Source organism: Corythoichthys intestinalis, unplaced genomic scaffold (genome assembly GCF_030265065.1).
Source record: "Corythoichthys intestinalis isolate RoL2023-P3 unplaced genomic scaffold, ASM3026506v1 HiC_scaffold_23, whole genome shotgun sequence".
Taxonomy (NCBI): Eukaryota; Metazoa; Chordata; class Actinopteri; order Syngnathiformes; family Syngnathidae; genus Corythoichthys; species Corythoichthys intestinalis.
The window spans coordinates 5,999,405-6,025,761 of NW_026651592.1; the positions used below are offsets into that span (position 1 = coordinate 5,999,405).

Below are 26,357 nucleotides of genomic sequence, written 5' to 3' on the forward strand. Positions count from 1 at the left end.
GAGCTGAAACGAATACTCGAGCAACTCGAGGTTAAAAGCTGATCAGAGTAATTTTATTCGCCTGGAGTAATCGTTTAATTTTGCCAGCTCTAAGCATCACGTTTTGCTCGAACTACTTTGAATGCGGGACAACGAGCTGACATCACGTGCGTAGAGGAAGAAGCTTACCTTACTGCAGCCGACAGCCGCTACAAACTATACGGACCTTGCTAAAAACTACGCCTGCATGATGTTACGGTGGTAGCAAGTAGCTTCTGATGTGTCTCACAGATATCACATATACAGTATATAGAACTAGATGCGAAATTACAGACTTGGCGGCGTTGATAAACAGCCACCATCTTAAAGCAGTAAACTTCTCAGCGCTAATAAATAACATTAACGTTATTGTTCCTTGCTCACGTAACGTTAGCCCTGCGAAGGGCTAGGTTTCTGTTAATTATGACTACTGTCGATGCGTGGCTAAAGTGTTACATACAGGCTTTATTTAATCTGTAAAAACATAGCACTGTAGAATGATGAGTTTGTAAAATAAAAACATGTTAGCTAACTGTCAATTTTAGCTCATTAGTAATTGCTGTATAGAACACCACATAGCAATGGTCCCTCATGTGCTCCAATACAGCAGGTATCATACATTTATTTTGAACACTGCAAAAACTCAAAATCCCATTAGGACTTACAGTTTAGACTTAACTTAAAACTTAACTAGAACTTAAAAATAGCTTGAAACAAATGGAAATTCAATTGAAACACATGGAAACACTTTTAAGTGATGTATGTTATAAAGCGTGATGACATTTTTAGGTAAGAAATAAGACTTTTTTTTTTAAAGATCTAGAAGTTTGCGTGAAAGCAGTGAATTAGTGTGTTTTTTATAGGCACATCTGAGATGCAATTGTTGGCCGTTTTCAACAATGTACATTAGAGCTGTCCCGACTAGTCGACATCGTCGACGTCATCGATGACGTAAATCCGTCGACGAGCACAACATCCCGTCGACGGTTAATGAAGGGTTTAAAAAAAATATGCGTGGAAAGTTCAGAATGTCGGATGCTCTGTATGCAAGCGGGGAAAGCGGCACAAAGCCCCAAAAAAGCGCACCAGAGTGTCCAAAACATTGACTTATTTCAAAGAAACAACGGAGGGTACACTCTTCTGTCCAGTCTCTTCAATGCCAAGCTTGGCTGCACGTCGGCCGTGAATAAACACCTCAAGCGCCGTCACCGTTTGTAATTTTTTTTTTTTCATTTTTTGTACACCAGAGGGTGCTGTCGCCTTACTGAATAATAATGTTTCATTGACAATGGGCCTATAAGTGCTATTAGTATTGTCCTTAATGCTAACTGAAAGGTTTATTTCATGTTATGGTTTATTTTATGGTATAGAAAATTATATAAGGTTAAAAGGTCATAAATATATACAGTATATACAGTGATTGCACTCAAGGGAGAGATTGTCAATGATAAGGTAATAAATTAAGGTAAAAGCAATTCATTGATATATAAATAAGGTTTAAAAGGAAAAAGGTGAAAGGTTTTTGTTAATTTCTAATTGTGTTGTTTTATTTGTGTGCACCATAGCTTTTACGGTGTGATTACATCAAGGATGGAATAAAAGTTGTAAACCATCAGTTTAAGAGACCACCTTTTCAATCGGGATGCTACACTAGTTAATTCTATCAGCATTTGAACTCATTGTTTATTTGTGATTTATTATTATTTATGTGTTTATTTGTACTTTAATAAATAATTTAAGTGTTCCCATGTTTTTTGTGAATTGATAAGCGTCAACAAAAATTTCATTGCTAAATTAGTAGACAAAAACATTTTTTTTTTTTTTTTTTTTTTTAATTATTAGATTAGTCGACTAATCGTAAAAATAGTCGGCTGACTAATCGGGAGAAAATTAGTCGTTTGGGACAGCCCTAATGTACATTGAAAATAAGGACATTGATTGAATGAAAATGGTTCAATATTAGATGAAACGTATTGTTTTCTCATGTATATTTATAATTGCTCTTTACCTAAAAAATGTTTCATCCGATTACTCGATGGAATATTCAGTCGAATACTCGATTACTAAAATATTAGATAGCTGCAGCCCGATAGGAGTCAAAACCTGAGATTAAAATCTATGTAGGACATTGTAAAATTTCAGAATTTTATTTTACATACATGAAGTCACTGGACTTTTTCTCTTTGTTCTGCACTCCGTTTCAGTAGTGGACCATCAGCACCCCTATTAACCGTCCCTCATGGAAGGGACGAGGGGATGCGCCACCTCCCCCTACGCACCTTGATAACACCACGGCCCACTAGACTAGAGGCAGGAAAGGACTCCTACCCGGAGGGGGCGGCACCCCACCGGCATCCAGCCAACGATCCGCGCCAGTGCTCAAGGAGAATGCCAGGGTAGAAAAGACCAAGGAAGGCGAAAGCAGGAGAATGCCTAGGCTGACCAGAGCCCACAAGCGAAAGCCAAGACGAAGAGGACGCCCCGCCCCGGGAGCCCGCCATATAGAAAAGTGTGGGACCCACCTATTACCTATTACTGTGGTTGCCAGGTCCCCAAATGGTACTTCTTCCCAGCCGCACATCCCACCACCCCTTGTCGCAGTTCTCCCGTGGAGTACAATGTATATGGTGCGTTAAAAGAGGTGCGGGAATGGCAGGGCCGGCAGCGGGAGGGCAACTGCCCCCCCCCCTTTCCTCCCTAACTGTACGGGACTGTACGGCTACATTCAGACTCTCCCCAAAAACCCTGAATGAGTGTGTAGGTGCCCAGAGTGAAGGAAGGATATTTACGTGGTGAAGAGTGCGTGAGTTAAGAGGCAGGCTCCTGCCAAAACTGCCGGCCACAGGGCGAGAGAAGCACCAGGGCCCTGACCAACCCCAGCTTAAAAGAACAGAAGAAAACATGCACAGTCACTGAGCTCAGTTCAAGTGTAGAAACCCTCATGAAATGTATTTTGTCATAAAATACAGTTCAGGTAATTTTGTTTACATCATCGCTCAGTAGACAAAAACAAACAAGCACAAACACTAACACACACACGCACAAACACAGACACTCATAATAAAAATGCTCACGCACACACCCAAACGCAGACAGAAAACACAAACAGACACAAAAAGCTTCTCATGCATAATCACAGGCCAAGTAAGATGTTTCCAAGGCACTCAGATTTGGCTATTTTTCATCATTGATCCACAAAATGTGAACCTCAGAGGACTTAATTATTTGACATGGATGCAATGTCACTTTTTGAATAAAAATAAGAACCCTACCAGTTGACTTGACTCTGCAGGTGGCCTGGTATCACTTGGGGGGGCCCGGCTTGTGGGTGTCGGGCCAAAGTAGTGGGCTCCCCGGTCAGAGTCGGATGAGAGTGGTTGATACGAACCTGGAGAAAAGTTTTATCAGTCCCTGAGGAAGAAAAAAAAAAGTAGGGAGCCACTAGAGAAATATTTATTGTTCTTACTATGCTCAGAGGATTCTGGGGATGTTCTCATCCCCTTTTCTCGACAAAGGGGTGGGCTGGATTCACTTGAACTTGACATTGTGCCGCTCTGGGGGGTCCGTCTGGTCCACTCATATGGCTTCTGCAGTGACACGTCCGCTCTGTGGTGTGGCAAAGAGAAAACATCCTCAGGACCTGCAAACAGAAACAGCACCAGTGATGTACAGTTTTAGAATCATCCCAAAACAAGTCAGATATGAACACCTGGTACTCACCGGTCTGGCTGATGTCTACTGGTGTCTCAACTTCCTGAATAGCGCTTAGCTCGTGCTGTTCCCTCATCATCGTGCCATGCCGAACACGGGTCACTGGGGGCCTTGCTGCTCGAGCAGGGAATGAGGCTAGGTAGAATAAAATAATACATAGTGGGAATATGTGTCAGAGCTATGAGAAAACTTTCAACTTAAGCCATTACCCGTTTGACTGCTGGATGGTAGTTCTGGACTTGAACCTTCTTCCAGCTGCAGATGTCCATGAGGGGACAAACTCCCACCGTTTGAGTCTTCAATGACTTTAAGAAGGGAAGAAAGTAGTTCCAACCGGGTTTGTTCGCCATCTTCTGGTGCAGAGACGTCACTTTGCGTCTGTGGGTGCGAAAATGTCATTCGACCATTTGACTTTCTACATTAAAAGGCTATGGTAATTACACCAACAGGAGCAAGGGACATATTTTGTCAAATATATTGACATCCATCGACTGAACTCACTTGTGCATCAGCATGAAGGAGTGCCTGCAATGTTTCCTTTTGCTGCCTGAGGAGCTCCAAGCGCTTTCGCTGTTTTTGTCGCTGCTCTTCAAGGCTATCACAGTCATCATGTTGAAGTAGTCCGGCCTGCGGCGAAAGAGAAAGCGAGGGGCTATCCTCTGTGACCGTTCGGATGGGGCTAAATGAATGGCTGTTGCTTGTGGTTTTAGAAGGGAGGAGCTTTGTGGGGCCTGTTTTAGGAGCGAAGGACTCCCTGATGACTGCTTGAGGAGAAAGTACTTCTCTGGTGACTGGTGAGGGAAAATGTGAGTCTCTGGAGACTGCAGTTGGGGATGGCTCTCGAGTGACAGGTTTAAGATTAAGTGATTCTCTGGTGACCATATTATAAGGGACTGAATTTCTATTGACTGACTGGGGGGAATGTGGCTCTCTGGAGAACGACTGGGACGGAATTGGCCCTGTGGAGATCAACTGAGATGGAATTGTCTCAATGGTAACTGACTGAGATAAAAGTGGCTCTCTAGAGATCAAACGAGACTGAATTGGCCCTCTAGCGACCGACTGAGAAGGACTTCGCTCTCTGGCGGCCGACTGAGAAGGACCTAATTCTCTGGTGACTGACTGAGAAGGACCTAATTCTGTAGTGATGATTCCAGGAGCAATTGGTTCTCTGGCAAGCGACCGAGAAGGAACTGGTTCTCTGGGGACCGAACTTGAAGAACGTGGCTCACTGGCGACCGACCGACAAGAACCTGGCTGACTGGCGACCGACTGAGAAGGACCTGGCTCACTGGCGACTGACTGAGAAGGACCTTGCTCTCCAGCGACCATTCCAGGAGGCATTGGCTCTCTGGTGACCGACCGAGGAGGAACCGACTCTATGGTGACCACGACCGGAGCCATTGGCTTTTCAGTAACCGACTGAGGAGGAACTAGTTTTCTGATGAACACTCCATCAGGAATTGGCTCTCTGGAGACAGTTTTAGGGAAAAATGGCTTTTGGGGGACCTCTTTAAAAGGAAGCGTCTCTGTCGTGACTGTCGGACCTCGCGCTTGTTCTATGTCTCTTGAAACCCAATTTTTTTGAGTAGGATCCGACTCATTCTGCATCAGGTGTCTGGGACCGTTAAAGCTTCCCAATGGTTCTGTATGCTCTAATCTGGAAAAGGTACGGCTGACACTGGAGAGTGGAAGGCTGGGAGGTAGGGGTGGATCAGTAGATGCTGAGGGAAACTGTGGCGGAGGAGGCCATGTCTCCACTTTGTGACGAGTCCGCAGAGCACGCTGGTAATCCTCCAGGCGCCGTCGAGCCATGTCTATGGACTGCTGATGAATTCTACAAGGTAAATTTAGAAAATCACCACCTGTAACTATTATTATAATCAATTATTTCATACATTATGAGGGTTGCATTAATTACTGGAGTTTTTTTACAGTGTGATTCTTGATACAAATAGTGGGGATTTACTTTACAACTGAAATAGCAAACAGTGCTACACACCTGTTTTGCTCCAGGAGGCGTTCTTGACATTCTCTGATTTTTTGTGTGTGCTCAGGAGTCAACCGCTGCAGTATCAATCAATAAATTGCTTAGCCATATTAACATAATTGGGAAAGAAGACCAAGATATATTTACCTCTTGAGCTCGTGTAACATCCTTCTCACCGGCCGGCTGTACCTCTGTTTGGTAATGCGGGATTTCCAAGTCAATGGAAACATTCGGGTGACTTCCCCCCTGCTGACTCTGACGCAGAAGTTGGTCTAATTGGGCTTTCTGATCTTCCAGTTCCTGTAGCAAAGCCATCTGCTGTTGCTTCTCCTTTTCCAGCTCTAGCTCCTGTAGAAGGTAAATGCCTCACTTAAGAAATGCACTAGTCGAACGTCCTTGAGAAAAATATCAGCTTATCCCTTACCCTTTTCTTTCGTTCAGCTTCAAATTCCAAGATTTTGGAGGAAAGGGCATCCTTGGGTTGCTTGTCGAGTGGGATTGGCTTACCAGTTGGCTTTACTGGTGATGAAATCAAGAGAAAAAGATTGAAGTCACGCCTCAAAGATAGTTTAAGTCCCCCAATTATGTTTTTTTTCACACTAATGATTGATCTGGTCAAACAGTACTCAAAAATCAATGTTCACACCTATCCATAACTCAGGGATTCCCCTACAAACAAGTGATTGTGGCGCACCGTCACACCAATATAAAAGCCGCCACGCTTTGCAAATGAGATTTTTTAAAATGATTATTTAAAAAAAAAATTTTTTTAAGGCAGTTTCAAACTAGCGTCAGCCGAGTGTGAAGAGTTCAGCGGCCCCCTATTCATTGTGTATTGCAATGTCCTTATATGCGCGGCCCCCTTAAGAGACGATCGGACAGGGAAGCTGTGACGCAGGGGGAAGCGAGTAGGAAGAATGGGAGAACAGGCGAGAAAGCCAGAGATGGTGGTCGCATGTCGAGGCAGCCCGCTGTTATTTTGTTATTGTTTTTCTTTATTATTGTTAGCAAAATAAAGTAGGTAAGCCAATACAGACTCCTCTCCTTCTTCCTCGTATCCGGGGCCTTACAGTAGTTTGGACTGGACTTTTCGGCGAAAGTGAGCGGTGGACAGCTGTCTTGGACGAAAGGCCAAGTTTGAATGAATTCGTGCAGAGAGAGGCGGGGAGCGCCGCCGCGCTAACTTCGACAACAAGGGGCAGGCGTACTTATTATATCTGTGCTATCAGGCTGTTTTGGCAGACGGATATACGCAATCACAGCTGACGAAACTTTGATAAATGCGCTTTTTTCAAGTTTTGCGAGCCCTGGGACACTCGAAAAATGACTTTCATTCCGCTCCTTGCTAAGTTAATGGTACCTCGATGTGCGTTTGTGTTGAAAGGTAGCTCACGAACAACAACAACAACAAAAAACTACCCAACTTCTCACCAAAACTAGTAAACCAATTTACACAGCCAATCGAATTTCCGCCCACTCCTTGAAATGGGTCCATTGATAGAAGGACTCTTATTGTTGTGGTAATGTCATACGTATTGGGGCCCAATAAAATGAAAAAAGGACTAAGACGGAGGTCTGCAACCCGTGGCTCTAGAGCCGCGTGCAGCTCTTTAGCGCTGCCCTAGTGGCTCCCTGGAGCTTTTTCAAAGATTTTTGAAAATGGAAAAAGACGGGAAGAAAATATATATATATATTTTTTAAAGACAGTTTCTGTAGGAGGACAAACATTCTTTCAATTCATTAATATTGTGATGAAGTTCATCTTGAGGTGGCAAAATAAACATTTAATCATGAAGTCTAATTACAGTGTATCACAAAAGTGAGTACACCCCTCGCATTTCTGCAGATATTTAAGTATATCTTTTCATTGGACAACGCTGACAAAATGACACTTTGACACAATGAAAAGTAGTTTGTGTGCAGCTTATATAATAGAGTTAATTTATTTTCCCCTCAAAATAACTCAAAATATAGCCATTGACATCTAAACCCCTAGCAAAAAAAGTGAGTACACCCCTTTGAAAAACATCCCTACATGTCCAAATTGAGTAATGCTTGTCATTTTCCCTCCAAAATGTCATGTGACCTGTTACAGGAGTGCTGTCAGCATTGCTGCGGAGATTGAAGAGGTGGGGGTCAGCCTGTTAGTGCTCAAACCATACGCCACACTCTACATCAAATTGGTGTGCATGGCTGTCACCCCAGGAGGAAGCCTCTTCTGAAGATGGTACACAAGAAAGCCCGCAAACAGTTTGCAGTAAACAGGTCAACAAAGCACATGGATTACTGGAACCATGTCCTATGGTCTGATGAGACGGGCAGGCGGTCCTCAAGGGCCGCTGTGGGTCCTGGTTTTTGTTCATACCGATCGAGCACAGACACTTTACCCAATGAGGTGCCTGCTAAAACAAGCTGCACCAGACTGCAATCAACTGATGACACTCGTAAGACACCAGATTGGTGAAAAGGTGTGGTCTTGTTTTGCTGGAGTGAAATCCTGCACCCACTGCGGCCCGATGTGGAATAGTTTGGAGACCACTGAACAACATGATGCGCAACTTTTTTTTTTTTTTTAATTCATTGTTTTTGTTTTCCTGTTGTCACTGTACAATTCTTGGGACTATATTGTTAATAATAATTTGTATGCAAGTTAAATTAAAATGGTGAAATTCATAAGTTTAATTACAGTGAGCGCACACCCAATCAGGTTGCTTTCTGTTTTCTACTAAGGAAGTGGAGTCCAATGCAGCAAGCAATGGTGTAGCATAAGTAGCTCAACCTCATCTAAGTTGCTGAAATCAAGCTCTATATGAGCTTCATAAGCCACATTGACTTACCTGTTTGTGTGCTAGCAGGCCAAAGTGTTCTAAGGTGTAATCATCAGTGAAACAAGAACTCCAATTGTGAAAAGCCAAAGAAAGCATTTATCAAGGCTTAATCGGCCGTGACGTGTACAAACAGAATGCTATGACGACGCCAACACCTCTGCTGTAGGACGTGTTCAGTTTGCCACATAATGCTCACTGCTGCCGGGAACGCACCCTCCCATAGGGTTTCAGAATCAGCATCTTTCAGACAAAATTTCTCGCGCCTTTAGGGTTGCCAAGGCAAAGGGCATTAATCGGAAAAAAATGAAATAAAATCATTTAAAAATAAATGAATGAATGAATGAATTTATTGTCATTGTCATCATCATCAAAATCATTGACAGTTTCAGAGTGTGGAATTTTTACCCGAAGGAAAGACGAAGACAGACAAGGAAAGACTGGAAAAGCAGATGCTTATCGAAACCCGTCCCCCATCAGCCCGGGACGCACAAACAGCCTATTGTGTATCAGTCTAGTCATAATCTTCACATTACGTTCGAAAGTCATTGATTGCCATGAATTTTCACATATTGTCAATTCGCAGGTCAAACATGGCACTCTCGTTGCAATGGCAGCCTAGTAATGCGATTTTGCTGGAGGGCATATCCTAAGAGCAATAGTTATGTCTTATTCTCTGACCCTGACATTTAATCATCCTTTGCTGTGAGAACATCATATCTGTGATGTGTGTGCGCTCTGTGGTTATGACGGATTTTGGTCAGTGTAATGTTTTATTATATTTTGTTTGTACATTTTTTTGAAGTAACTTAATGAATTTATATTCGTTAGCGCTGCATCACATGTATTCCATGAGTAATTAATAATGGATTATATGCATGTGTATTTTTCGGCCTTTTGGTTCAAGTGCTTCCAATATTCAGTTTTTGGTTTCGGCAAAGAATTCTGCTTTCGGTACATCCCTAATCAAAACAAACACTCAGCTCGCTGCTTAGTTGGAAGGAAAAAACAGAGGCTTATAGATGCAGTGTACATGTTGGAGCCATTTCCTACACAACAAATATTAACCGTTGTTCCGTACACAACACGCATTAACCAGTTTCCCAATAAAAAACACTGGCCACCATGGAATTGAAACCAAATGAATGAGTGCGCAGTGAGCAAAAAAGCCTGCCTTTGATTTCATGTCTTCTGGTTACTGACCTTCCTGGCCAACAGAAAAAATGTAATTAAAACTGTATTTTGCGTGTTTTTCGTTCATTTTATAAACAAAAGGACTACGGATTGTGGCTCAGTGAAGCGCAATCTATCAAAGTCAGCAAAGTATCCCCCTGATGTGACAGGGGACTTTAAAATGCAAAAGCGCTACCTGTTGATGACGTTGGAGGCTGGCTGCTGAGGGTGCCCGTGTTGATGGTCATTTCTGACTCAGATACTGCTTTGGCGCCCTCATTCTTCTCAGAAACTCCCTGGTCCCTGGCGACTTCATCCCACTCTGGAATTACTTCCGTGTCCCGCTCAGACACACGACTGGTGACGGTGACGAGGGAACGGGCCGCCGGGACCCCACCGCTCGTCGGGTCGCTCCTCTGGGTCCTGATACGATTGAGGAGATTCTTCAAGGCTTGTCTGCCAGGTCGTCTGAAAGTTTCGCCTGCAAGTTTGAAGGTGAATACGGAAAGCAGTTTGAGCATTTCAGTATTTTGTTATCCAGCTTCAGATCCAAGTCCAATTATACTTTACACAATGTACTTTTGGTACCGTTGGCTGAGTCTTGTGATGCAGGTTGTACTTGCGACTTTTCTTGCTTGGATGTGATGACTTCATCTAGGCTGACGTCCAACTCCGGATCTTGGTTGCTTATGGACTCCTCAGGAATCGGTTCAGGGACCAGATTACCCATTTGGGTACCTTTGATTTCTGGAAGCAGGCTTATTTTAGTACGTTTAGGCTAAATTTCAGGTTACGACTGCTTTGTTTTTTGATGGTTCTTACTCCTTTCTCTTATGTACATGTTCTCAAAGGCAAACTCCATGTCCCTTTGGAACTCATCTTTTATCTCCTGTCTCCTCTGAGGGGGCTGGAAAAGTTGCGGCGGCATCTGCAAGGCCTGCTGCCGCCTCCTCAGCAAGTCAGCCTGCTGCATGTGCTCCAGTTCTACGAGGAGACGATCGCGGTCCTACAGGAAGAGAAGGGAAAAATTGTCGTGGGGTCATTCCAGAATTTGAGGACATGCAGGCTTCAAATTTCTTGAAAAATAAGCCTTAACTTTTCTGATTTTCTGCTACATATTCATCATTAACAGCCAAAAGGGCATTTGAAACGCCCGAAACATTACGTACCCAGAAAAATATTTTTTACATTGGCCCATCAAAGCTGTCAACTTGAGAAAAAAATGGTTTCTCACATCGTTCGATCCAGATTTTTTTCAATTAAAAAAAAAATTTTTTTTTTTTAAACTTTTCTCTTTTCTATTGTTTTTGACTGGTAATTTTAATAACACATGATAAAAATATAAGAAAACAGTGTGCAATCAAATATGAAGTCAAATTAGCATCACTCAATATGCTGCATCTTGCAAACTAAAATTCTCAGTGAAAATTTGAAATAATAAAATAGACACCAGCTTACAAAAATGTAAAGTCAATAATAAAAACAAATGAAATTAACAAATGAAGTTAAATTAGAAAGAAGAAAACCATGATAAAAGAATGGTTAAAAAAAAAAATAGTAGAATGTATCAAAATAATCAAATCACAATTTAGCGTCTCTTTGGGAAGTATATATACACATTGATAGAAATATTTAAAAACATGAATAACAAACCGAGAAAAATAATAAATTCCCTGAACAAAGCATTTAATTTCTAAAAGTAGCTTTGAGTATGTGCGCACCATGGCCACTGGGAGCTAGCACTTTGCAGAGAAGGGCTGCCATTGCTGCACTACTGGAGACACTTTTTTATTTTTACCAGTCGATAGTTTTTATAGCTTGCTTTTGGCAAAGAGCATATAAAGTACATGTGAATGTTATATTTCGAGTATATAACAAGAAATATGGTGGCGTTTATGTGTTTCAATAAGACAACTCGATGCTAATTCCTATTAGCGGTTGAACATTAAGCTAGCGGGCACAATTGTAAAATGAAATATTCTTTATATTTTAATTCTCAGTGTGTGTAATTTTCCAGAGTTATGTGTGTTTAATATTGCAGTTGTGGTGTGTAATAAATGTCTTGAGTCGCTGGTTTTTATGAAAATATACCGTATTGGCGCGAATATAAGACGGCCCTGATTATAAGACGACCCCCTCTTTTTCAAGACTCAAGTTTCAAAAATGACTTTTTGAACACCAAATTAATTTTTATACAGAAAATAATTACAGTACATCTGAAAAAAATGATTATAACAATATATTTGAGAGAAAAAGCATGTTATTTTGCCTCATTCAAATCTTAATATCTGAACATTTAAATATGTAAACTAAAGTGCAACCACATTCGTAAATGAATGGCTTCTGGTTTTTGAAACCAATCTATTTTGATAAAACAACAGAATTGCAATAACTGCATTAACCATCAAAGTGAAGTCTAACTGTAACTGTAGTCATGAAAAAAATCGGAACAAGGAAAAACATTGCAATAAAATAATGCAAACTGGTTAAACTAGTAGCCGAGATCTGTCATGAGAGAACATCGCTTCAATGATATCTGGCGTCATCTAGTGTCGTGAATGGGGAGAGTAGCTGAGATCTGTCATAAAAGAACATCGCTTCAATGATATCTGGCGTCATCTAGCATGAAAGTGAAGTCTAACTGTAACTGTAGTCTTGAAACAAATCTGAATAAGAAAAACATTGCAATAAAATCATGCAAACTGGTAAAACGAGAGTAGCTGAGATCTGTCATGACAGAACATCGCTTCAATGATATCTGGCGTCATCTAGCGTCGTGAATGGTTATAATGTCTCGACCGCGAATATAAGACGACACCCTCTTTTTCAATCTTATTTCAATGTAAAAAACACTGTCTTATATTCGGGCCAATCCGGTACTTGCCTGCATGTTTAGGCGTCCGACACCATAAACCGTGTAGCAGGAAATTGAGCAGTGACAAATGTTCCCCATTACTTGGAACGCAAACAGTTATTTAAAAATTAATTACTACCGGTATATTTTTTAGCGCTTTTTTGTCATCAATTCATCATAATCAACATGTTAAAGTCACAATTGTGGCATATTTACATTTACATGTTTTACTGTCCCTTTTTAAGGTAAATGAATAATTGTTTTTCCCCATACTTTTTTTACCCCCCCCCCAAAATAAAATCCAAATATTTGAAAACTATGAGGTCAACCAATGTCTCTAAACGATTCACTATCTAATTAGAGGTGCGACTGTGACAGTATATCGAAATGGTGATGTATCACGATACTTTGTATCCCAAAACATATTGTATGTGTAGTTAGCATGGATCGTAGCAGTGTTTAGTCGTGTCACTCATGTGACGTGCTGCGCGACCCCCCCCCCGCCCCACACACATGCTTACACCCTGGCCGGTGAGTAAGCATGTGGCTACTCAAGGCTCCTTTTGTGAAACATGTGTCAGGTGCTGCTTGGTAAGTTTAGTTCCTGAGTGATCATCACGCACTAAATGTAACTTGTATCAATAGCATTTAGCGTGGTGAGTGTTGTCTCAAATTCTTGGAAAAGTATTTTCATACAGTGTGTGACGAGTTTAATCAGCCCTTTAACACTGGACGTGTCTGTGGCGACGATGTTACGCATATCCCCTTTGAAGCCCCGTCACGCTGTAATTACGTCATCCACGTACCACAGGTTGGTCTCATTTCAAAGTGTGCAAGTTGAGGTCCACGCCCGTTTTTACTCGAAGTCAATTGACCAAAGTAAAATATAGGAGATAATGTCATTTGAGTTTTAGTTTTATTGCCCTCATAAATAAACATTAAAACACGGCATGGACGATGTGTTTATGTCCATGATTTTTTTGTCCTTTTTCAAACTGAAAGCACCACGAAAAACTACATATCCCAGGAGCCATTGTGAGGTCACGAAGGATGGATGTAATGTGAAAATTTTTAATAAATTGCCAAGCGAGGCGCCACCTAAGGAGAGGGAGCGAGTGACGGCCGGTTTGATGTAGCGGAGCGACTTTGAAACGTGCTTCATGAATCGAAAACTAAATTTAGCAAAAGCTAATGCATTATTTCATCAACTCGAGGACAAGGATGGGCTAGATTTGTCGTAATTTTCTCCGAATGAGTCAGCGAGTGAGAAGTGACAGCAGTGCGCAAATGACAGACGAGTGGGCTCTGTGATATATTCTGCAACGCTGCCCTGTGTCCTATTCAAAGGGAAATGGAGTATGCCACTCAGTTTGCTAGATTGTATTTAAATACTTTTGATAAGGTGATGGGTGCAATACCTAACCTTACAAAGAGATATCCTCCAAACCCTTTTTGTGTTAGATTATACTGTATATACGTATACAGTATATAACCTGTTTTGACCATAGTATGTAGAAAGAACAAAAACGCCAATGACCATACCAGCTGTTTCTGTTGAATTATCAAATATAAAACTATTCAGTTTCATTTTTTTCTGTTGAATGTTTATCCTAACAAGTTGATTAAATATTATCAAGCTTCCGAACGTTTCGTTGAGCATGTTTGGTTGTCAATGGGACATTAATGTTACAAATTTCGGAATTTTTTTTGTCCTTTTGGGTGCAAAATGTTGATTACAATTGGTCAGTGAAGAAAACAACAGTTTGGACATGAGGACAATGGTATCCTAAAAAAAAGGGACCCAACCATGCCATTGTGATAATTTTTTTCTTTGAAATATAAAGGCAACATTAAAGGCATGCAAATTTGGACAAAACAGGCCAAGGTGTTAAAGGGTTAATTGAAAATAATGTACTGTTATCCTTACGAGTGTGTATTATCATCACAAAGAATGTGATGCCCATGTACACTCTACTATTATGTGCTTGTCTGTCAATGTTCATTCAAAATTGTTGGAAACCTTTATTTATTCGTGGACTAAAACTTTTGAAGTTCACAAACGAAAACATTTGGAGGAATTGTCGACTACAACTAGATGAAGACGAACACATTTTGAAATGACTAAAATACGACTAAGACTAATAAGTATTTATTACGGCAAAGATGACTGTAGAGATGTCCCAATCCCATATTTGGATCGGATCGGACGCTGATATGGGCAAAAAAATGCGCATCGGTATCGGATCGGCCGACACGGAAAAATTCCGATCCAGACTTCCGATCCAGTTTTTTAAGCCTAGTCGGGGTTTTACAGCGCACCGACTTACAAAATCCATTCCAGTTTTTGCTTCGGTTTCCCTAAAATCCGGTCCGTATTTTACGGTACACCTTCAACACACGACATTACCATCTCCCAATTTACCGAGAGACTATCGGTAAAAATGTCAGCTGTGTGGGATCATTTCACCTTAAACGACGACAAAGAAGAAAAGGCAGAGTGCAACATATGCCACAATAAAGTCAAGCGTGGTGGTAAAGCTGTAAGAAGTTTTAATACAACCAACCTAATCAAGCATTTAGCGAAATACCACCACAAACAATATAAGGCGTATGTTGAGAAAACTGAAGACAAAAAGAAAGGTCCTACGCAACTAACACTGGCAGAAACTTTTGCTATGCGTGACAAACTGGCACCCGACAGTCCCAAAGCCCAGGGAATAACAAGAGTCATTGCCGAGGAGTTCATTCTGGATGACGAGCCATTATCTCTCGTGAGTAAAGACGCACCATCCAACACTTAGAACCACGGTACATCATGCCCAGCCGTCATTATATCCTTGAGTGATTCGGCCGTGGAAGATTCGAGAACGATTCACAAACATCCAAATTCCGATTATTGAAATATGTCAAGTATAGCGGAACTAATACACAGCGCGGTTTTCGGGCCGCAATGAGAAACGGGCCGCATTGCGTCCCGAGAGTAAACATCATTCTTGTCATAGACGCGGGTAATGCCAATGCTCAACTCAGGCTTTAGCTCATCTCATGCCGCTGGATAAAAAACACAAGAATACCTGACTGCTGCTGATAGCCGCTACAAACTACGCCAACATCGTTTTACTGTAGAAAATAGATATCATATGTATATATGACAACATTGTATGTATATATGCAACATTGAAGTATGGAAAACTAAACGGCCGCCATCTTAAAGCAGGAGACTTCCCTAGTAGGCTGTTGTGAACCTTCCACGCGGACCTAATTAACTTTTTATCTAAAATACTCCTTAATCGGCAAAATCTTGACTTGAATCTATCTTCAAAACAGTTTTAAAACTTTCACATGTCGAAAGTAGACAGAAAGGAAATTATGGAATAAGGGGAGCAATTTTAACAACTTTAACAGTTGATTTGCAAAATTAAATGAATTGAATGTAGTTTAAAGCTGCTGATACAGAATTGGGACTTGAGTGTTTTATTTACTGTTTTAAAATGTTAACTTGATACTGAAATAGTCGTTTATTTAAACCTGAGAGGCTTTTTATACAATTATTGTAAGTAATGCACGAAACATTAAAAGCATCTAATAGCTTGGGGGGGGGGGGGGGGGGGGGTTGTGGTGTGCTCAGATAGGCCGGTATCGGTATCGGCCAGTATCGGTATCGGGTGGGAAGTGCAAAACAATATCGGTATCGGATCGGAAGTGCAAAAACCTGGATCGGGACATCCCTAGATGACTGACACCCACGAATTAAAATGTGAAGTGTGGGATGTCAAATGTCATACCAGCGCAAGTTGCTCTTTCTTCAGAGCCTTTTTCCCTCGAAGGCGAGCTGCCTCCATCTGCTCAACTCTTTTCCTCTCGCCGTCCCTCTGGAAAATCTCGAGCTTCTTCATCGCCAGCTCCGCTCCATCATGTGCATTCGTCTATTTTGATAACTACACTTAGTGCAAAAATCCAAAACGCGGGATCAACAGTGAGCATTTTACCTGCTTTGCATCTGTCCCTCGGTCCACTGTGGCTGCAGGCATGTGGAAACGTGTGGACGCAAAGGCACTGACGTCGGATTTCTTTCCCATGTGGGTTTTGTCATTATTAATAGCCTACTTGTGGGGGGAAAAAAATCATGTTTTTTGGGGTCCGATGGATTAGTGCGATAGGACAACTGACCAAAATCGGATTTGGAGCTGGCGTTGGGAGATGAGCCACTTTTGATGCTCTCTCCTTTTCCAGCTGTATTGCCTTCTTTCTGGCATTGATGGTTCTGGGGAGAAAAAATATCTATTGGCATTATAGTTAGATATTCTCGTTAAGAAGTTGAAAAACTGCTTACCGGTTTTGCGCCTCAATTTCTTTAAGCTTCTGTGATTTCAGTTCTTTGAGAGCTTCTCTGAAGCGTTCCTCTGCTTTGGCGTGATTCTCCGCATCCTTTTGTGCTATGGCAGCAACATCAGGCTCCTTTTCAGGTGAAATTTAAACACAAATGTCAGATATATATATATACAGTGGGGAGAACAAGTATTTGATACACTGCCGATTTTGCTGGTTTTCCCACTTGCAAAGCATGTAGAGGTCTGTAATTTGTATCACAAGTTCTCTTCAACTGTGAGGGACGGAATCTAATACAAAAAACTAGAAAATCCCGGTGTATGATTTTTAAATAATAAATTTGCATTTAATTGCATGAAATAAGTATTTGATACATCACAAAAATCAAACTTAATATTTGGTACAGAAACTTTTGTTTGCTATTACAGATACCAAACGTTTCCTGTAGTCCTTGACAAGGTTTGCACACACTGCAGCAGGGATTTTGGCCCACTCCTCCATGCAGATCTTCTCCAGAGCCTTCAGGTTTCGGGGCTGCTGCCGGGCAACACGGACTTTCAGCTCCCTCCATAGATTTTCTATCGGGTTCAGGTCTGGTGACTGGCTAGGCCACTCGAGGACCTTAAGATGCTTCTAACGGAGCCACTCTTTAGTTGCCTTGGCTGTGTGCTTTGGGTCGTTGTCATGCTGGAAGACCCAGCCACGACCCATCTTCAGGGCTCTCACTGAAGGAAGGAGGTTGTCAGCCAAGATCTGGAGATACATAGCGCCATCCATCCTCCCCTTAATACGGTGCAGTCGTCCTGTACTCTTGGCAGAGAAGCAGCCCCAAAAAAATGATGTTTCCTCCTCCATGTTTCACGGTTGGGATGGTGTTCTTGGGGTTGTACTCATCCTTCTTTTTCCTCCAAACATGACGAGCCGAGTTTAGACCAAAAAGTTAAATTTTGGTCTCATCCGACCACATGACCTTCTCCCATTGCTCCTCTGGATCATCCAGATGGTCAGTGTCAAACTTCAGACGTGTCTGGACATGCACTGGCTTCAGCAGCGGGACCTTGCGTGCGTTGTAGGATTTTAATCCATGACGGCGTAATGTGTTTCTGGTGGTTTTCTTCAAGACTGTGGTTCCAGCTCTCTTTAGGTCATTGACCAGGTCCTGCCGTGTAGTTCTGGGCTGATCCCTCACCTTCCTCATGATCAGTGATGGCCCACGAGGTAAGAGATCTTGCATGGAGCCCCAGAACGAGGCAGACTGACCGTCAACTTGAACTTCTTCCATTATCTATTAACCGCTCCAACAGTTGTTACCTTCTCACCAAGCTGCTTGCTTATTTTCCTGTAGCCCATCCCAGCCTTGTGCAGGTCTATTATTTTATCCCTGATGTCCTTGCACAGCTCTTTGGTCTTGGCCATTGTGGAAAGGTTGGAGTTTGTTTGTTTCAGCATGTGAACAGGTGTCTTTTACACAGGTAACAAGTTCAAACAGGTGCAGTTACTTCGGTAATGAGTGGAGAACAGGAGGGGTTCTTAAAAAAGAACTAAGAGCCGAAATATTTACTAGTTGGTAATGTATCAAATACTTATTTCATGCAGTTAAATACAAATTTATTATTTAAAAATTATACAATGTGATTTTCTGGATTTTTGTATTAGATTCCGTCCCTCACAGTTGAAGAGAACAAATTACAGACCTCTACATGGCTTGGAAGTGGAAAAACCAGCAAAATCGGCAGTGTATCAAATACTTGTTCTCCCCACTGTATACATGCATTAGTCCTGAACGATATTGTAAAAAACTTTTTTGGGGTTTTGCGATATAAAAAAAAAATATTTAGGGATTTGCGATATTAAAAAAAAAATATATATATATATATATATATATTTTTTTTTTTTTAAGACATTTTTACTAGATGACTTGAATAGCTGTTTGGAAAGACTTTGGATGACTCATCATGACCACAGTGTACAGTATTCAATCGTTTTTCGCGGTTAATAGGGACTTTTTCTCACTTTTACCCCCCAAAGTATGATTAAAAAAAAAAATAATAATCATAAATGCTTTTTAAGCACTTCAAATGTAATAATTATGATCAGTTTTAATCATAACTGTCCCACTGATTCATTTTTAAACAACAATAATGTACTGTAGGTAGGCATGTGCCGGTTACCGGTTTCAAGGTATACCGTGGTATGAAAATGTCACGGTTTCCAAACCACTGAAATTTTCCCTCATACCGTAGTTAGGTATTAGCCATTTTTGAGGTCCCAAAAATGTAGCGAGAAATCTGTGGCTTGGAGCGGCAGTGCTCACCCATCCTTTTCCAGTTGTAGCTCTGTCCTGTGTCTGTCAGTGACACGACACCTGAGCTTTTCCCGCCGCAAAATTAGAAAAAGTTGCTCATATGGGAGTACTTCGGCTACCGAAAAGGAACACACTGCCGAGGCTTAGAGGAGGAAGGTCAGCCGACGTGTAGGCAACACCTCCAACATGATTTTTACTTTACGTGGGTATCATACGTCACTTTACACAAACTTTAGGGTAAGTAAACGCTGTCATGAACGTTTCCTACCAGCTACGAAAGTTCACTCAAGCTGGTTTAGTGTTTCTAGCGATGGTAAAACAAATACTATAAGCTTGTCAACGAGGCAGGCAACGGGGCCAGTTAGCATGCCAAGATGGCTACTAGTTTCCCCTATGTCATTAGCCTAAAGTTGCCATTGTAAACATATGCCAATTTGCAACTATGTTGTGAAAAAAAAAATCCTGTTGAATGGATTTTTTTTTTTTTTTTAATCCATCTCAAAATAACACATTTTAGAGCTATAATTGCAATACCGTGATACCGTAAAATCGCGGTATTTTTGCTTAAGGTTATCGTACCGTCAAAAATCTCATACCGGCACATGCCTAACTGTAGGAGAAAAATGCTTGGCTTTATTAAATGCTTCTGTTTGCCTAACATGGCTGTGACTCTTGGAGTTACATGTAGAAATTACATACTCCTCATAATCACGTCTGGCGTTTATTTTATATGTCTCAAACGTCTCCACATTCTCCCCCCACAGACACACACATTCATTCCAGCCCACACTTCCTTGCAGAAACTGTTTAACAAGTTAAACGATGATTGACAGATTGCTGCCCGGCTTCTTTGGCCAGATAAAAGCCATCGTTAACTTTAATAAGTAAGTGCCGCAGTGACAGAGCTGGGAAAGGGGGTGACAGAGGCTGTGCGAGCGAATGAAGCAGAACAAAGGTTTGTGGATTGGAATTTTTTTTTTTTTTTTTTTAAACTATCGCACGTCCCTGCAATGGGAGTGTCACGCATGCGCACATTGCGATGTTTAAACGATATATCGTTAAGGCTTAATATGTAGAGCGTTCTTTGGAAAGCTGAAAAACCACAAATTTATCCTTCCTAGGACAACTTAGCATGGCCATCCTTCATAGTAACTTTATGCAGGAGCAGGACATTCCTGAATTTATATGCTTCGTTCTGTGCGGGTTCAAGCAGAAGCTTATTTGAGTCTGTGTTGGAGCTGCACCTAAACGCAACACACTCCAGTCTCTTCACGAGTGTTCGCTGCACTGAGAGCAGCTAAAGTGCATTTTTATTTAAACATCTGATAAGCTACGTCACTGGCACAGACGAGTCATTTTCTGTTGTCAGCAAAATGGTTAAAAAGAGGGATTTGGTGAGTTTTAATTCAATTGTTGCTTGCATTAGCATGTTAGCAGTTAACAGTTTACAAAGTTAGACCCGGCAGTCGTCGTTGCCGCTAATGTTTTTTTTTTTTTTCTTTCTGCACAATATTTTTAAAAAAAAACAAAAAAACTTGCATCTCATCAGTCACCAAAATCGTTGCTTTTTTATATGCACTTTCTACTTGAGTTGTCTGATAAAAGGATTTTAAAATATCGGATAACATCGAAATCGGTTTTTCATTGTCAGTTTTGGACCAATATGCATGTTGCTTTTAAGGTTAATGTAGAAGCATTCTACCTTTGTACAAGGGCTGGTCACAGCTTAGCATAGCAGTTATTCTTATTGACCATTAGATGTCTCCAAATTAAGCGCGCTTTCACACTATCTCAAAAAAAAAAAAAAAAAAAACGTGCAGGTACCATTTATTTTACATAAATACTGCGAACTATGAGGCTGGTCAGTATCGAAATTAGTTGCTGCCATATGTAAACCAAGAGCTTTTTCCGTTTAAAATTCTTGTGAATAAAAGCTTAAATCCCTGAATTCTTTATAGATGTGGACGTAAAAGAGTAAATTCTTAGTTAAAAGCAAAAAAAAAAAAAAAGTAAATATTTCGAAGTATAATGCCAATGCTGTAGCGGCTAATTTCTCCCATTGTTTTTTTCACGTTTCAAAATGCATGCATGAAACGAAAAATATAATAATTACCTTGAATCCTCGAACAAATCACTCCTGAGACAATACTTCCTGTTTGTATGCGGTACAGCTTTCGTACTTTTTCAACAGAAATCTGGCATTAGATCGCTGCATGTGATCGACTGCTAATAAATGAATCTGATTGTGGGACGCCCCCCTTCGGGAAAGCGTGACGCAGTGAATGGCGAATGTGTCACGTCTATACATTATGAAGTATATGACCATAGAAAACTAATGTGATGAACAATATGTCTTAGAATCACTGAATTACTATAACTGTTATTATATAGAAAATTGTATTGTTGCTGGGAATAAGCTTGAGTTGGATGTTGCGACCCCCCCCCCCCACTGAATGCCACAAAGTGTCATCCTTTATAATGCTGTGGAAAAGGCCACCCTAGTCACAACTAGAGCTGGGACTCTTTGGGCACCTAACGATTTGATTACGATTCAGAGGCTCCGATTCGATTATAAAACGATTATTGATGCACCCCCCTCCTTTTTTTTTTTTTTTTTTAAATAAAATTGTTCAAAAATACTTTCGGGCTAAACCAAACAACTATTTCAGTATCAAGTTAACATATAGCAGTAAACAAATATACAAAAATAACAGTAAATAAAAAACTCCAGCTGTATCAGCAGCTTTAAACTACATTCAATTAATTTAATGTTGTGAATCAACCGTTAAAGTTGTTAAAATTGCTCCCGTTATTCCATAATTTCCCTTTTGTCTACTTTCGACATGTGAAAGTTTTAAAACTATTTTAAAGATAGATTCAAGTCAATATTTTACCGATTTAGGAGTATTTTAGATAAAAAGTTAATTAGGTTTGCTTGGAAGGTTCGCTACAACAGCCTTGCAGGGAAGTGTACTGCTTTAAGATGGCGGCCGTTTACTAACGCCCGCATCTAGCTTTTTGTAGATGTGCTGCTAACGCTACCGAATCTATATCATCTAGTCCTATATAAATGATATCCACAGTAACATTATATGGATGTACTTTGTAGCAGCTTTTCGGCAGCAGTCAGATATGTTGTTGTGTTTTTTTATCTCGTGGCATGAGTTGAGCTAGAGCCGTGAGTTGAGCATTGGCATTGCCCGAGGGGCCGGGTAATGAGAAGCATGATGTTTAGCTACTCTCGCTCCGTTCCTCATTGACCGCGCAGCGCGCTGAGTGTGTTGTACTTCCGCTTTACTTGGCATATTTCAATAATCGGAATTTGGATGTTTGTGAATCGTTCTCGAATCTTCCACGGCCGAATCGCGAATAATCTAAGAATTGGAAATTTTGCACACCTCTAGTCACAACTAAGTCAAATCATGTAGTTGTTGACGTCTGCCCCACTACCAGTAGCTATTACTATTAGAGCTGGGAATCTTTGGGCACCTAACGATTCAATTACGATTCAGAGGCTCCGATTCGATTATAAAACGATTATTGATGCACCCCCCTCCTTTTTTTTTCTTTCCTTTTTTTTTTTTTTTTTTTTAATGTTTTGTACATTAGTTACAAAATTGTTCAAAAATACTCTCAGGCTAAACCACACTATTATTTCAGTATCAAGTTAACATATAGCAGTAAACAAATATACAAAAATAACATTAAATAAAAAACTCCAGTCCCCATTTTGTATCAGCAGCTTTAAACTACATTCAATTAATTTAATGTTGTGAATCAACTGTTGAATTTGTTAAAATTGCTCCCGTTATTCCATAATTTCCCTTTTGTCTACTTTCGACATGTGAAAGTTTTAAAACTATTTTAAAGATAGATTGAAGTCAATATTTTACCGATTTAGGAGTATTTTAGATAAAAAGTTAATTAGGTATGCTTGGAAGGTTCGCTACAACAGCCTTGCAGGGAAGTGTACTGCTTTAAGATGGCGGCCGTTTATAACGCCCGCATCTAGCTTTTTGTAGATGTGCTGCTAACACTACCAAATCTATATTGCATCTAGTCCTATATAAATGATATCCACCGTAACATTATATGGATGTACTTTGTAGCAGCTTTTCGGCAGCAGTCAGGTATGTTGTTGTGTTTTTTTATCTCGTTGCATGAGTTGAGCTAGAGCCGTGAGTTGAGCATTGGCATTACCTGAGGGGCCGGGTAATGGGAAGCATGATGGTAAGTTACTCTCGCTTCGTTCCTCGCTCCATTGCGTCCCGAAGACCGCGCGGCGCGCTGAGTGTTGTGTACTTCCGCTTTACTTCACATACTGTATTTCAATAATCGGAATTTGGATGTTTGTGAATCGTTCTCGAATCTTCCACGGCCGAATCGCGAATAATCTAAGAATCGGAAATTTTGCACACCTCTAATTACTATGGTCTTACATTTTCTTTGGCCATCCTCTGTCCTTGGCCGACCATCTGGAGGCTCTTTTCAAAGAGCATCTGTAAGGCGCGAAGTTTGTCACTCCTCTGTTGCTCCCATTGCTGCCGCAGCTCCTCTCCCAGCAGCTCCAACTCCCGTCGACGCCTCTGCTCCACATTCTGCCGGGTCTGCAGTGCAAAGTTTTTATGCTGCTCACGAACCTGAAAAGATGACGAGTTTCCAATTCACACAAAAATTCAGTTGAAAACGCATTTTTTCCAGCTCAGGTATATGTACAGTAGGGATGTGACAAAATATCGAAATTGTGATATATCGTGATACTTTGTATCTCAAAAGGTTATCAATATGCTCCTGCCAAGAATCGAGATAACGTTTTAAAAAGGTGTCAATGTCTAAAAAAATAAAAATGAACCAACAAGTTGCTACCAAAATCTTCCACCATTATAGTGTCACAGTTAACTCTAAGGCTGCATTGACGGTGCTCGACGCCCAATCAATTTAGACTGGGAACGTTCGTTCATTCGAAACCAGGGCATTCACAGTCATTCTGTCCAATTTTCAGGGCATTTACAGGCCACTTGCTGATCATTTCAGGGCATTTACAGGCCACTTACTGATCATTTTAGGGCATTTACAGGTGATTTTCTGCTGAGTTTGAGTCACTGCCTATTCATTTGGGTAATTCCCAGGTCACTTCTTGTTCTGTAACTCAAAATAAACAGGAAGAGACCCATAAAATACCCCAAAATCAACAGGAAGTAACTGAAAATCAACAGGTAAATGACCTTAAATGGCCCAAAATTACCCCAATGCCTGGCATTGGCTGCCACTACCAGCCATAGACGTTCAATCCGTTTGAAGGCATTCGTTCATTCGCTGCCACCCTCCCAGTTCAAATGGATTGGACGTCTACTATTGATAAACTTATTCCAATTCACAGCAGAAGCTTGTTTTTCTGTTTATTAGTTGTTTGTAGAATATGCTAGAATGATTTCCTTATCGTGAGCTTTGTATCGTAAATCGTAAAAAGAAATTTCAGGATTCGAAAGGCAAAAATACTGTATGGGTAGCTTACTTAACTTTACTGAATGTAACATACTTATAGCTGCTCTGCCATTGGCTATTGCTTAGCATCTTCCTAGCTTCCAACTGGCTAAGAGGGACCTCTACTGTATGTGTATGTGCGTATCCCGGAGTCCTCTTCATTCGCCATGAGGTGTTTTGACAACTTTGGGTGCATTAATTTTTATTTTTTACATTATTCACAAGTCTCATGTTATATTTATTGTGCAATAATGTACGGTAATTTCCCGAATATAAGGCGTACCCGTGTATAATGCGCACCCCAAATTTATTAGTAAAATCTAGGGGAAATTATTGTACCCGTTTGTAATGCGCACCCTAATTTTAGCTCCAATAAATAGAAGAATACAAGAAAACAGAGCTCGTGTACAGATACAGAAATGTCATTTTATTGACTGGTGAAACACAGCGCAAGCAAGCTTCTCAATAAATCATCTTTATCTTCATATCCATTGTTCTGGAGTTTTTTCTTCATTCATCAAATTTATCATTAGTGTGGTGAGTAAATTTTATTCATCTAATGCATCTTAATGTATATTAATATTGCGTTTACGTTTCAAACTTGTGTACTGTATACACAAAAAAAATATAGGAATAATGTAATATACATAAAATTAAATTCTCCTGCAACCAAGCAGCTGAACAGGACAGGTTTTGGGGGACAAAATAAAATAAAATAAAAAAATGGGGGGCGCTACTTCGCGGTTTTTCCCCCCATCGCGGTGGGTTCTGGTCCCCATTAACCGCGAAAAACGAGGGATCACTGTATATCATTAAAAACTACCATTAGTGGCAAAAGAAGTCCAATTCATCATCGATTATTTTCTGTCAGAACTTGCCAGTCAATTGGAAGTCTTTTGCAGTGAATGGCACCCAAAGGGTTCATTACTATTTGTTTGTATTTTGGGAATTGCTAAAATGAGAACACCACCAAATTAAGAGTTTGGGGGGCTTACAATCATCCAAAAGTAAATATCTGGCTCTCTTGGCATTCACAAGACTATTTGGAAGGGTGTCGAATAAGAGAAAAAAACCGATGCGAATTTTAACTGTGGTAACCAAATGAAAACATATGACGTCAAACAAAGCGTACAGTCTAAACGCCAAAAAATGATTTTCCTTTCCTATTTACCTGTTGTATTCGCAGTTTTCGCCTCCTTTCCCTTTCTTCTCGTAGTAAAAGCGCCTCTTCGTTGGGGCTTGGTCTTAGATTTTCCACCCGTCTCGCCATCGTCCCTCAGCGTAAACATTTCTCTGTGGCAATGTCCGAACTAGCTGCAGCTCTGCTAAGTTAGCAGAGCTTGTTAACACGACGGGTCGCAAGCGCTCCGTCACTCAACCGAAGTTCGACAAGAGAATAAAACATTTTGTGGCCAAACGCCACCTTTAAAAATACTCAACGCAAACCAAAACGACATTTCCATGCATTTAAATCTGCGCAATCTCCGTAACTCTTCGAATTGCTAATACGTAATATCCGGTAGTTTAAAATTCCCGCCACTTTACCGCGCATTGTGGAATCGCTTAATTTTAGATTTAAAACTTTTTCTGTTTTTCTTTTTTTTTTTTTTTTGCTACTGTTTCACCAATTGACATGTTATCACATCATTAATATATATTTATTTTAAA

The 26,357-nt window shown here is 40.7% G+C and overlaps 1 protein-coding gene across 4 annotated transcripts in view; it reads right to left on the minus strand.

Moving 5' to 3' along the window:
• LOC130911144 (centrosomal protein of 295 kDa-like) overlaps positions 1–26,171 on the minus strand; it is a 37,276-nt gene extending 11,105 nt beyond the window's left edge. Inside the window, exons 1-17 of one of the 4 annotated variants that reach the window (XM_057828901.1) lie at positions 25,861–26,171; positions 23,645–23,845; positions 16,905–17,029; positions 16,742–16,835; positions 16,561–16,674; positions 16,357–16,497; positions 10,540–10,723; positions 10,306–10,464; positions 9,914–10,198; positions 6,144–6,238; positions 5,867–6,067; positions 5,732–5,796; positions 4,231–5,566; positions 3,939–4,107; positions 3,739–3,864; positions 3,485–3,658; positions 3,291–3,406 (exon numbers count right to left, since the gene is read on the minus strand). In XM_057828901.1, the coding sequence (XP_057684884.1) occupies positions 3,291–3,406; positions 3,485–3,658; positions 3,739–3,864; positions 3,939–4,107; positions 4,231–5,566; positions 5,732–5,796; positions 5,867–6,067; positions 6,144–6,238; positions 9,914–10,198; positions 10,306–10,464; positions 10,540–10,723; positions 16,357–16,497; positions 16,561–16,674; positions 16,742–16,835; positions 16,905–17,029; positions 23,645–23,845; positions 25,861–25,959 (3,684 nt within the window). In that variant the 5' untranslated portion in view covers positions 25,960–26,171. Of the gene's footprint in view, positions 1–3,290; positions 3,407–3,484; positions 3,659–3,738; positions 3,865–3,938; positions 4,108–4,230; positions 5,567–5,731; positions 5,797–5,866; positions 6,068–6,143; positions 6,239–9,913; positions 10,199–10,287; positions 10,465–10,539; positions 10,724–16,356; positions 16,498–16,560; positions 16,678–16,741; positions 16,836–16,904; positions 17,030–23,644; positions 23,846–25,860 lie in introns of those variants that run through there. The other 3 variants (XM_057828900.1, XM_057828899.1, XM_057828902.1) reach the window with 3 other exon arrangements.
• Positions 26,172–26,357: the final 186 nt, after the last annotated feature.